General features: G+C 38.8%; 2 protein-coding genes across 9 annotated transcripts in view; one reads left to right on the forward strand and one right to left on the reverse strand.

The window, feature by feature from the left end:
- The window catches only part of DNAAF6 (dynein axonemal assembly factor 6), a 210508-nt gene that overhangs the window by 94271 nt on the left and 103783 nt on the right, over positions 1-12454 (reverse strand). The window lies entirely within an intron of this gene.
- LOC100015414 (nuclear pore glycoprotein p62-like) overlaps positions 1-12454 on the forward strand; it is a 57940-nt gene that overhangs the window by 23674 nt on the left and 21812 nt on the right. For 3 of the 8 annotated variants that reach the window (XM_007507000.3, XM_007507006.3, XM_007507007.3), the window contains 9 exons: positions 298-399; positions 3424-3544; positions 5364-5402; positions 5768-5806; positions 6175-6213; positions 6577-6615; positions 11320-11464; positions 11633-11682; positions 11809-11943. In XM_007507000.3, the coding sequence (XP_007507062.1) occupies positions 298-399; positions 3424-3544; positions 5364-5402; positions 5768-5806; positions 6175-6213; positions 6577-6615; positions 11320-11464; positions 11633-11682; positions 11809-11943 (709 nt within the window). The remainder of the gene's footprint in view (positions 1-297; positions 400-3423; positions 3545-5363; positions 5403-5767; positions 5807-6174; positions 6214-6576; positions 6616-11319; positions 11465-11632; positions 11683-11808; positions 11944-12454) is intronic. The other 5 variants (XM_007507002.3, XM_007507001.3, XM_007507003.3 and 2 more) reach the window with 5 other exon arrangements.

Raw genomic sequence — 12454 nt, forward strand, 5'->3', positions numbered from 1 at the left:
TAGATTCTAGATTCTTTTTGTGACACATCTGTGATGTAGAAAAGTTCCGTTACTTCTCTTGGACTTCCTATTCTGTGGAGAGTACATCTTGTGAAGGTATGGTATATTGTCAAGATTGCTAGTTACACTTTAGGACTCTTAGATTAATTCTGTTTAATTGAAGATTTGGCAACTCCCTCTTCCCCCTGACTTGACTTTTTTTGTGAAATGAAAGAATATTATGATCCAGTTGATCAAAATGTTAATGAAAGGTTTTCCAAATGTTCTTTAGTGACTAAGTTCCATTTTCTCTAACAGTTGGGACCCCATCCACTTCAGTTGGGGCACCTGGTCTTGGAGTGCTGGGATTTGGATTAAAACTTCCTGGATCAACAAGTGCGACTACTTCCACTACGACTAGTAAGTTAGGGACCCTAGACTGGCCTCTGGGCGGGGTGGGGGGAGGGACACTCATTGGAGATGGCTGTCATTATTACTTACAGTGAAAGAAGCCAGGCCCCAAAGCTGGACAAGATGCCAGGGTGGTGGTGAAGGGCTAGTGTTTGGGTTTGTCTATGTCTCTCTTTTTTATAGCTGACAAAATGATTTACCCAGGGTTGTAGAGCAAGTATGTGTTAAGAGGAGGTAAAAACCCTAGTTCTTCTGTTCATTCTCTTATGTGACCTTGGGAGGAACACTTAACCTTTCTGAGAAATTTGTAAAATTGGCCAAGTTGTTCGGAGAATCAAGTGAGATGGTGTCTCTTAAAGGGCCACGACAGAGTGAGGGGGCAGGTGTTTCTGAATGGCAGGGCACTAGTAACATACCATTGGGACAACCAGATACAAGAATAGTTTAGAGCTAAGTTGCTCAGAGTTTTCATTGCCCAGTTTTCCTCTTTTGTCGTGGTTTTAATCTTTTTTGACGCTGCTACAATCAATGCTATACTTGTCCTGTGCAAAACTTGCTTTCAGATTCTTCTATTCTTCAAATGTTACAGGGTTATAAGTTGACCTACTGCTTTATATACATACATACATATATATACATATATGTATATGTTCATTTAAATTTTTCTTTCTGGAAGAGAGAACTATCTAAATCTAAATCAAAATGATTACTTTTGATGCATGGAGATATTAACCCTTGAATACTTCCCAACCCTTGACCTGATCAGGATCATTCATAAAAGATCTGGCTTGTAGTACATTCCCAGTGCAAAGTCAAGACCAGGAAAATAACAGCGGGTGACCCAGAAGAGGGTGCCTGGGAAGGAAGGCAGGACAGTGAGGCCTTTAAAATGTGGCTTTTATGTCTTTTGTTTGTATTGTCAAATTCCAAAATATTAGAGGACATCAGAATGACATCTCTTTAAATACAGATTCAGAAATATGTTGAAAAACCAAATATCTAGGATATTTTGGGTTGTTTTCTGTTTCAAATTGTGTATGCCATCCCTTCTCCATTAGCTCAGATAATCAAGAGTTGACTATATGAAATGACTGAGACTTGCTCCTTGCATCTATGTGTAGTCCAAGATTCAACCAGCCTTCTGGATGTTGTCAAATACTTGGGGTTACAAACTCCTGGGATTTTTTTTTCCCCTTCCTTAAACCCTTACCTTCCATCTTAGAATCAATACTGTGTATTAGTTCCAAGGCAGAAGAGCAGTAAGGGCTAGACAATTGGGGTTGAGTGATTTGCCCAGGATCACACAGGTTGGAAGTGTCTGAGGCCACATTTGAACCCATGACCTTCCATGTCTGGGCCTGGCTCTCAATCCACTGAGCCACCTAGATGCCCCTACATATATATATATATATATATATATATGTATTTTTTTTTTCAAATGATGCCTTCTTTGGGGAGTAGAAGGAGGAAGGAAGATATCTGGGGCTTTAATGTTACAAACAGATAAATTAAAAATAAATAAATCTTATCTCCTATGTCAGAGTTATGTGAAGAGCTAGAAGGGACAAAGGTAATTATAGAAACTATGTAGAATAGTTGAGAATTTAAAAGGCAGACTTTTTTTTTTCTACTGAGGCAGATGGGAATTTGGCATAGCATGAAGGTGATGTTCTTAAGGACTAGATCCGTTTTCCCTATTCTCAGAGAAGGAGTTGAATTTTCCAGGGGAAACTTGAGAGATGAAAGGAACCCTAGAGATCATGAAGGCATGACTTCTCCCAAAGTCCTAGACATCTAATTCATGGAGTCCAGATTAGGATCTGGGTCTCCCAGTTCATGTCCCTTTTCAATCATGCCTCCTACACCTGTGCCTTTAAACCATCCCTTAAGTTTAGCATTACTCTTAGGCCATAGAATATGTCCTGGTCTTCCCCAATCTCTGCTCCAAGTCAATGATAACCATCCCCTTCAACTACCCTTTTGATTTCCACTTTTCTAGCACACTTAGCCATATGTCTCATAGCTGTCTCTTATGTTCTGTCTCCCACCCTAGACTTTGAGCTTCATGAAAGCTTGGTCCATTTCTTATCCAAACCGTAATATCTTGCCCATGCAGAGTTTAGATGTGCTATGAGTCATATGTAGAGTCCTCCTACTTCACAGGGTTCTCCAGTGAGTCAAATTAGACCCCCTCAGTTTTCCCTACAGTCATGAAAAAAACGTAGGGAAATCTTTCACTTGTTGAACCCATAAGCCATCAGATCCCGAGAGCTTAAAGGAAGAAAGGAATAGGAAAATGCATGAACTTTGGCTGGGTCTAGTTGCCTTGTGGCTGCTTGTTCTCTCCCTCTTCCCCCACTGGAAGTACAGGGGCGTCTTATAGGTCAGTCCCACATTGATTGGCTTGCTTGGAGCTTGACCTGCTCCATTTATGACCTAGGCTGCATAACATCTCCTTTAAGTACCCTGGTGGCTACTACCCCCCACCCATTGGCCTCTCAGGCTCACTACCCTGATACAGTCTTTCCCAGCACATAGCAGGCTCCTAAGAAATTCTTGTTTGTTGATTAATTTCTTTGTCAGAATGTTTAACCTACTCCTAGATTAAGTGACAGCTGATTTTGATTATTTCTAATAGATAATTTCTTTATAAATTAATTGTTTAGTTCAATAGATGTATAGCTGAGTTTCTTCAAGTGGGAGGGCAGTTGAGGCCTGTGGTTCTGCCCTTGGCACTAATACTGGTGTTACAAACCCCCCAGGGATTATTGACTCAGATCTGAGGCTAGATCTGGCCAGAAAATGATGGGTGTTCTAGGCTAGCACTGAGAAGGGAATGTTGTGCCGTAAGGAAAGACAGCTCTCCAGAGGGGCCTGCAGAAAGAAGTCTTGCCTCTTCAGTGATTACATGACTATGAAGGCCTTCTTCATTGGTATCAATATCCATGCCCCAGCTTTCACTGCCTAGGAAGTTTCTAAATGAAACAGACTCTTCGTTTTCCCCTTTAACTTCACCTATATATTTTGTTTCAGCTACAACTTCAACTTCGACTCCGGCCTTTTCTTTGAACCTGAAGCCACTGGCGACAGCTCCAGGCATTGGCGCAGCCCCTTCCACTAGTGCTGCTTTGCCCTCAACTAGTACAACTCCAGGGTGAGACCTGATTGCAGAATTCTTCTGAATTCCACTTCATTGGTGAGGTGTACACAGTTAGGAGATCTCTCCTCTTTGGTGCACATAGTGTATTTCCTGAAGGTATATTTCAGATACAGATAAATGGCTTCTGAACCTAGACACATTTAGAAGCTAGATTTCTGAAACTCAGTGAAAGGAACATTCATTTCCCTTTGTTAATTAAATACTGTGAGAAAGCAGTCCATAGACTCATAAAATAAAAGGAACCTTAGTGACTAACCATCTAGTTTAAACACATGATTTTACATAGGAGGGAACTGAGGCCTAGAGAGTTGACTTGTCTGAGGTCCCATGAGCTCCTCAGTATCAGAGATAGACCTGGAGCCCAGGTTTTTGATTCCCTAGGCCAGGTTTTTTCTATTGTAGTGTTTGGTTAGAATGTATTCCATCATTCCAAAAAATAGCACCACCACAAAATGCAATGCTAAGAGCAACTTTCTAATGGGTATGCCAATATATCTAAAATGAATCTGATTCTTTTTACTTATCTTTACTTTCAATTTTTCCCCATTATTTGCAGCTTTCGAAGCCTATAGTAGTTGTTCTTGAATAACAGGAGATGGGCCTATCTGATCAAGCTAAAGACTGAAATGTCTAATATCTGCTTTGCTATCCAACGTCTTCTGAGACTTAAGGTTTTCTAATAACAATCAACAAAATAACTGTTCCGTTTCTAGGTCATTGATTCATTCATGTAACCAGTGTCCTAATTCCAAGTTTTTGATGGTCATCAGAACACAGTATTGGGTTTAGTTATTATTGTCTTGAAGTAAAATCAATAAACAAAGGAGACCTGGGGCCTTGAGATCAAGTTGCCTGCCATCAGGTCAGAAACCTAGAATTCTAAGATCTCTGAGAAGAGTCACAGCAACAACAAAATGAGACACAAAGGAGATCAGAATCAGATCCCTAGACCAAATCATAGAACATGGGTGAATGACACCATGTTTGTTTAAGAGCAATAATACCAGAAGACAGCTGAGGTGGGTGAGAAAAGCACTATGACTCTAGGTTCAGCAACTGGAAAAGGATAGAATCAAAGATATTACTAGTGAAAAGCAGTGTTTGAAGAACTGAAATTCATGGCCATGCCAGTTGTGTTTCCTTCTCCACCTCATTCTAAGCTACAGGTTAACCTTTTGTGCCCTATCTAATAAAGTTTTTGTTATGTTTTTCTGACAGTCCTAACACAAATTAGTAATAATAGCTGGGTGTGTGTCTGTGTGTAGCTAAGATATATTCAGAATAAATTAGAGATTATATTTATTGTTTGTAAAGGCAACTAGATGGCAATTAAGTAGCAGTGAAAGCTGAAACAGCTCTGACAATCCTTGTAAAGGCAACTAGGTGACTCAGTGGATAGAGAGAGCACCAGGCCTGGAGTCAGGAAGACCAGAGTTCAAATCTAGCCTCAGATACTTGCTAGCCATGTGACCTTGGGCAGGTCACTTTTTTTCTCTTTGCCTTAGTTTCCTCAGCTGTAAAATAGGAATAATAGCACCCATCCAGATTAGTTGGGAAAATCCAACAGTGCTATAGTGTCACATCATAGGCTCTATGTAAATGCTTATTCCCTTACTTTTAATATCCACTCCCCCTTAGTGTTTTGCATACATTATTTTATTTCATCTTCACTGCAACCCCCTAGAGGTAGATAACACTTTTCTCATTCATTTGTACTTAACAAGATAGTAGCTGGGAACTTGACTGTCTGGTACTCCTTACACATACTTGGGTTCATGGAATAAAGAAAAACCAAAAATGTTTTTATTTGCAGGCCCACAATGGATCAGGACAATCCCCCATCCTCTTTATGGTAGGCTCCATTTCATCCAACCTCAGTGACAACCTATGTGATTCTTATACTTTCCCATACTGCCTTGGGTGATGCTCCAGCAAGGGGCAGGGCCAAAGCTAACTAGTCCTCTGCGCGCTGTAGGGACTCTTCTTAGTCACATCATTCCAGTGAACCTCTATCTTCTCTTCTGAAGTGGTTCCTGTCAAGTAAGAAACCGTGTCCCTCGTCCTTCCCCCCGCGCCGAGCTGTTCACCATCCATATTGGTGCCTCCCGGTTCACAGGGACACAAGCTCCCTACCCATTTACCCCTTGTAAGTTCTCTTTTACAGGTACTCGGGTTCATAGAACATCAAAGAAAAACCAAAAATGTTTTTATTTGCAGGCCCACAATGGATCAGGACAATCCCCCATCCTCTTTATGGTAGGCTCCATTTCATCTGACCTCGGTGAAGACTTGTGTGATTCTTATGCTTTCCCATACTGCCTTGATTGGTGCTCTAGCAAGGAGCACGGCCAAGGCTAACTAGTCCTCTGTGTGGTATAGGGACTCTTCTTAGCCACGTCATTCCAATGTGCCTCTATTTTCTCTTTTGAAGTGGTTCCTATCAAGTAAGAAACCGTGTCCCTTGTCCTTCCCCCCATGCTGAGCTGTTCACCATCCATATTGGTGCCTCCCAGCTCACAGGGACATAAGCTCCCTACCCGTTTAATCCCTTGTAAGCTCCCCTTTATAAGTACTCGGGTTCATAGAACATAAAAATAGAAAACCAAAAATGTTTTTATTTGCAGGCCCACAATGGATCAGGACAATTCCCCATCCTCTTTATGGTAGGCTCCATTTCATCTAACCCCCAGTAAAGACCTGTATGATTCTTATGTTTTACCATAATGCCTTGGGTGGTTCTCCTGTAAGGAGCAAGGCCAAGGCTAACTAGTCTACTGCGCGCTATAGAACTCTTCTTAAGTCACATCATTCCAGTGAACCTCTATCTTCTCTTCTGAAGTGGTTCCTGTCAAGTAAGAAACCATATCCCTCGTCCTCCCCCCCGCGCCGAGCTGTTCACCATCCGTATTGGTGCTTCCCGATTCACAGGGACACAAGCTCCCTACCCATTTATCCCTTGTAAGCTCCCCTTTGCAAGTACTCGGGTTCATGGAATAAAGAAAAACCAAAAATGTTTTTATTTGCAGGCCCACAATGGATCAGGAGAATTCCCCACCTTATTTCTGGTAGGCTCCATTTCGTCTAACCCCTGTGAAGACCTGTGTGATTCTTATGTTTTCCCATACTGCCTTGGGTGATGCTCCAGCAAGGAGCAGGGCCAAGGCTAAGTAGTCCTCTGTGCTGTAGGAACTCTTCTTAGTCACTTCATTCCAGTGAACCTCTATCTTCTCTTCTGAAGTGGTTTTTATCAAGTAAGAAGCCATATCCCCTGTCCTTCTCCCTGTGCCTAGCTGCTCACCATCCATGTTGGTGCCTCCTGGTTCACAGGGACACTTGAGCTCTCTACCTATTTGTCTTTGCTCAGTCATCTGCTGAGCAAACTGAGGGGAACCAGAGACTGCTCGGGAAAGGAAAAGAGGACAAACAACTGAAGGAGTTGGAATTAGAGATCTGTGGTCCTTTCCAGTTCTAAATCTTTAATGCTATGATACCCATTTTACAAATGTGCTTAAGTAACTTGCCAATAATGACACAGCTAGGAACTGTCAAAGGCCAGATAAAATAGAAAGCTGCTGGGAGCAGCAACATGGGCAAAAAGGTAGCATATCCTTTAAAAAAATTTTTTTTTCTAATGCCTTTTGTCTGGTCAGTCATTTCACACCTACTCCCCCCTCACACACCCCCCCCCTCCCACTGAGCCTTCCTTTATGACAAATAAAAACAAATAAAAATACCCAATACATTTCTAACAATGTTTTTAGTAGTCTCTCCTAGACCTAGTATTCCTCCCACCTCTGCCATAAGTATGGGATTATGTTTTATCATCTATTTCATGACCTTGATTTTTCAAAATTCAATTTCATTTTAATGATCTCTTCATTTACCTTGTTTTAGACATTAAGTATATTATCCTCTCTCTCTTGCTTATGTTGCTATTTATCAGTTCATACAATCTTCCCACCTTTCTCTGAATTCTTCCTAATTGTTATTAAATTACATCTTATTTTTTTTTTCATTCTCCAAATAATGAGCAGGACTAATTGAAAGGAAGAGAAATCACCTAACTTAAGATTGAAAAAAAATGCAGGTAAAATGATATATAATTAGACAAAAGCAAGAGAGAAAAAGGAACTAATAAGCAAAACCCTGAAGGGAAAGTGGTAACAAACAAGAGGAGGGAAATCAGGGTGAGGCGAAGAGAGTCAGTGGGAACAAGGCAAAAGAAAAAAGTAAAGTAACCGAGGAAACACAATATTGTGTTTATAGCAGAAGAGGGAAGAAATCACAACTTTAAAAATAGAGGCAGTTGGAAGAAAACAATTTTAAAAATAAATGGATTAAACAATCCAATAAAATGAAAAAATAATAGATGGAATAAGAAAACAAAATCCTGGGATATGATTGGGAATATAGACTAAACAATCACTCTATTGCAAATATTAATAATATGGAAATTGGTTGACCAATGATGCATGTAAAAACCCAGTTGAATTGCTCGTTGGCTATGGGAAGGGGAGGAAGGGAGGGAGAGAACATGAATCATGTAACCATGGGAAAATACTCTAAATTAATTAAATAAAATTTTAAAAAAGAAAAAGAAAACAGAACCCTACAAGCAAAGGCATATACAAAATAGAACTGAGGATAGAAAAAAATTTACATCAAGTGAATCCAAAAAAGCAGGAATTGCAGCTTCTACATTAAAGGATTGGAGGGCGTGAAATATGATATTCTAGATAGCAAAGGAGCTAGGATTACAACCAAGAATAATCTAGCAAATCTGAAAATAATTATAAATAAATGAAAATCTTCTTAAAAAATAATCTAGTAAAACTGAGTATAATCTTTTGGGGGTGGTGTGGTATTTAATGATATAAAGGACTTTCAAGCATTTCTGATGAAAACCGGCTGAATAGAAAATTTAATGTTCAGACATAAGACTCAAGTGAATAAAAAAGTAAACATGAAAAAGAAATGAGACCCAGTAAAATTAAACTGTTGGTGGAAGACTATGGTGAAATATGATACATATGACTTCTAAGAATGTTATCGTTTTGTTGGGGCATTCAGAAAGAGTTTACGTTGACAGCAGGCATAGGTGTGAGTCAATTGTGTTGGAATTATCTCTTTTAAAAATGAAGGGGTTAGAAAGAGGGATGCATTGGAAGATGGAGGAAGGAAGAGGTAGGATTGAGAATTTTCTCACAAAAGTGGAGCACAAGAGAGCTTTTATAGTGGAGGGAAAAAATGAGGGGATGTCAGTCAGTGCTCGAACCTTACTCTCATTGGAATTGATTCAAAGAGGGAAGAACATATGTACACAATTCCGTTTTGTATAGAAATCTCTTACTCAATAGTTAAATAGGAGGGGAAGGTTATATGGGGGGAGTGGTAGTGATAAAAGGGAGGACAATAGCAAAATAGACTTGGACAGGATAGAAAGAAGAAATAAACGAAATAGGATGGAGGGAAATGCATAGTAATCATAACTATAAAATGGAAGCAGATTGAGAATGGATTAGAAACCAGAATCTAATATGTTATAATGAAGTAATATAAAAAATTTTTTCTAGAAAATTTATCTAATAAAGCTCTCATCGCTTTTAGTCAAAATTATAAAAATAAGAGCCATTCCCAAATTAACAAATGGTCAAAGGCTATGAACAGATAATTTTCTGAAAAATCAAAGCTCTAGTTGTATTTTAAAAATGCTCTAAATCATTTGATTAGAGAAATGCAAATTAAAATAACTGGTATTTCCTCATACCTATCAGAAATGGCAAATTCTGGAGGGCATTAGGGAAAATAGGTATACTGATGAATTGTTGGTAGCATAGTCAACTGGTCCAACCATTTTGGAGAGCAATCTAGAACTGTTCAAAGGACTATAAAACTATGCATACCCTTTGACCCAGGAATACCACTACTAGGTTTATATCCCACAGAGATCAGAAAAAAAAAAGGACCTACATGTACAAAAGTATAGTAACTTTGTGGTGGCGAAGAGTAGGAAACCAAGGAGATAGTCAATTGTGGAAAAGCTTGTCACATACGATAGTGGTGGAGTACTATTGGACTTTGAGAAATTACAAAGGGGGTAAACATGGCAGGACCTATATGAATTGGTACAAAATGAAGTGAGAAGAACCGATATACTTTTTTCACTTTTTTTTGGCAATATGGAACAATATGGAAATGTTTCGTGTGATTTCACATGTATAATTGATATATTGCTTGCCTTGGAGGGGGGAGGGTGTTGGAATTTGTAACTCAATTTAGAAAAAATATATTTTTAAATTTAAAATTTTTTGAAGTAAAAATAATTAGTGCAGGGACAACAATGTAGACTTAACAATAAAGTCTTTAAGTAAATAGGTCAAACAACAAATCATAGAAATAATAACTTTAAAGGAAAACATTAATGACAAAACAGCACACCAAGTATTTCTGTGATATAGCTAATTCAGTACTCATGTTCTTACAGATTAGCAAAATGGACATTTTAAAAGTTAGCCAACAAACACAAAAAAAAGATTAAAAATTAGCGGAGAAATGGATAAATTGGAAACAAAAACTGTAGAAATGATAAAACTTAAAACTGGCTTGATTGATAAACCCTTAGATAAATCTGACTTAAAAGAATAAAGATCAAAACACAAATGAGATCTTATTTTCTTCTCTTTTTTTACAGTATGACCTTTTCAGGTCAGATAGCTATCCTTTTTCTTCTGCTACCTATACACACACCAATTCACATCCTACTTTGAATTTTATTAAATAAATTTTTGTTAAGGGAAGGCTAGCTAAAGAAATAGCTCCCAGACAGGGACACTGGAGATAATGCTGCTTTAAAAAAAATGCATTTTTTAAAAATTTCATTAAATATTTCCCAATTAAATTTTTATCATTTTTTAATATTTGAGTTCCAAATTCTCTTCCTCTACCTCTTGAGAAGGTAAATGATGTATTAATTATACATGTAAAGTCATGCAGAACCTTTCCATATTAGACATGTTGCAAAAGAAAATACTCATTTAGAAAAAAAGCAACATGAAAAACATAGTAAGAAAAAAAAGTCTTAATTTTTAATCTGCCCTCAGAGTTTATCAGTTTTTTTTTTCTCTGAAGGTAGATAGCATTTTTCATCATGAGTCCTTTGGAATTATCTTGGATCATTGTTTTGATCAGAGGATGGAAGATTTTCCCAGTTGATCATCCTTGCTATATTGCTGTTAAACAGTGTCTCTTGTTCCCTGGTTGAATCTTCTACTTAGCCATAGCTGTTCCCTCCTTCCACATTCCCATGTTTGGCTTTGAGGAAGCCAGAAAAATGGCTATTAAAAAAAAAAAAAGATCTCTACTTCCAGGGCTATTTGGTTGTAGTTGTGTCCCTCAAGGCCAGAGCTAATCCTTTAGGTGCCCCCTTTCTCTAGCCATTTTCCACTGCACAGTGACATTTTCTAAAATGGAACTTTAGCTTCCCCATTTCTTTTTTGTCACTGTGACAACAGTGGCTGCCACTGTTAGATTTTTTTTACTTATAACAGTGCTATATGTTAACTTTCTCAAAAGATTTACCTGGGAAAATTATGGGTTGGCAAATAAAACCGAAAAAGATTATTAGTTCTAGACCCCCCAAACGCCAGGGATGATTGGAAGCTCTGTAACACCTTGGGAATTTCCCCATCTCTTATTAATATTGATTTTTTTTTCTTATTCTAACAATTGTACTTACATGGGACCAATCCTTTCCCTTTTTTTTTTTTCAGTATAAGCCCTGTGATGACTTATGCTCAGTTGGAGAGTTTGATTAATAAATGGAGTTTGGAACTGGAGGACCAAGAGAAACACTTCCTTCACCAGGCCACCCAAGTGAATGCTTGGGACCGGACATTGATTGAGAATGGTGAGAAGGTAAGAAGGTAGTCTTTAACCAATATGACTAACCAAAGACAGATTCTTCTCCTATTACAGATAACTTTGTTCAGGTGAACAGAATCTTAAAGGCATGTACTTCTCATTTCATTTAGTTTTGTTTGAGCAGCATGTTTTCATTGTTGCACATTCTTCTTTGTTTCTTAGATTACTACTCTACACCGAGAAGTAGAGAAGGTGAAACTGGATCAAAAAAGGTAGGAACTTTCACAAGTTCCCCAGTTTGGGACCTCAAGGGGTTTGTTTTCTTGAGCCACTCTGCCCTCTTTTGGTCACTCCCCGTTGCTTTTCAGCTCTTTTGTTCACTCAAGTCATTTCTTTAGGTTGGATCAGGAACTGGACTTCATCCTATCCCAGCAGAAGGAGCTGGAGGACCTGCTGGCCCCTCTGGAGGAGGCTGTGAAGGAGCAGAGCGGGACCATCTATCTGCAGCATGCAGATGAGGAGCGTGAGAAAACGTAGGTGCCTCGGTTAAGTTTGGAAGAACAGGGCCAGCTGGGGTTTTTGACAACCATGGAAAGGTCTCCTAAAAGGGGGTGACATAGATTTGAAGGGTAGAGCAGAAGACCTGGCTGAAAGAGATCTCTTTCAAGATCTCTTCTGGTTATTCACTTGCTCTCAATGACAGGGTTTTCCAGAATACTGGGAAGCCAAGTCATCCTGACAGTTGTTAGATATGATGGAAAATAAGGGTGATATCATGCATAACTTAGTCGCATCATTCAAAACATTTGTACTTCTCAAATGTGTTCTCAAATTAGAAATACTAAAGCAGTTTCATTTGCTAAGTATTATGATGTGGGTTCTTTCTGGACCCAATCTTCATGCAGTTTTCTTTCTCCATTAATGGGTTACTATTTCCAAGCACTTTATTAATTTGAAGGAATACTGTCTTGACTCCCCAGTATGAAACAGTTTTGGTACTTTCTGGAGCCAGACATGTTTGATGAGTGCGTTGTAGTTGGTTCT

This window comes from Monodelphis domestica, chromosome X, assembly GCF_027887165.1.
Source record: "Monodelphis domestica isolate mMonDom1 chromosome X, mMonDom1.pri, whole genome shotgun sequence".
Taxonomy (NCBI): domain Eukaryota; kingdom Metazoa; phylum Chordata; class Mammalia; order Didelphimorphia; family Didelphidae; genus Monodelphis; species Monodelphis domestica.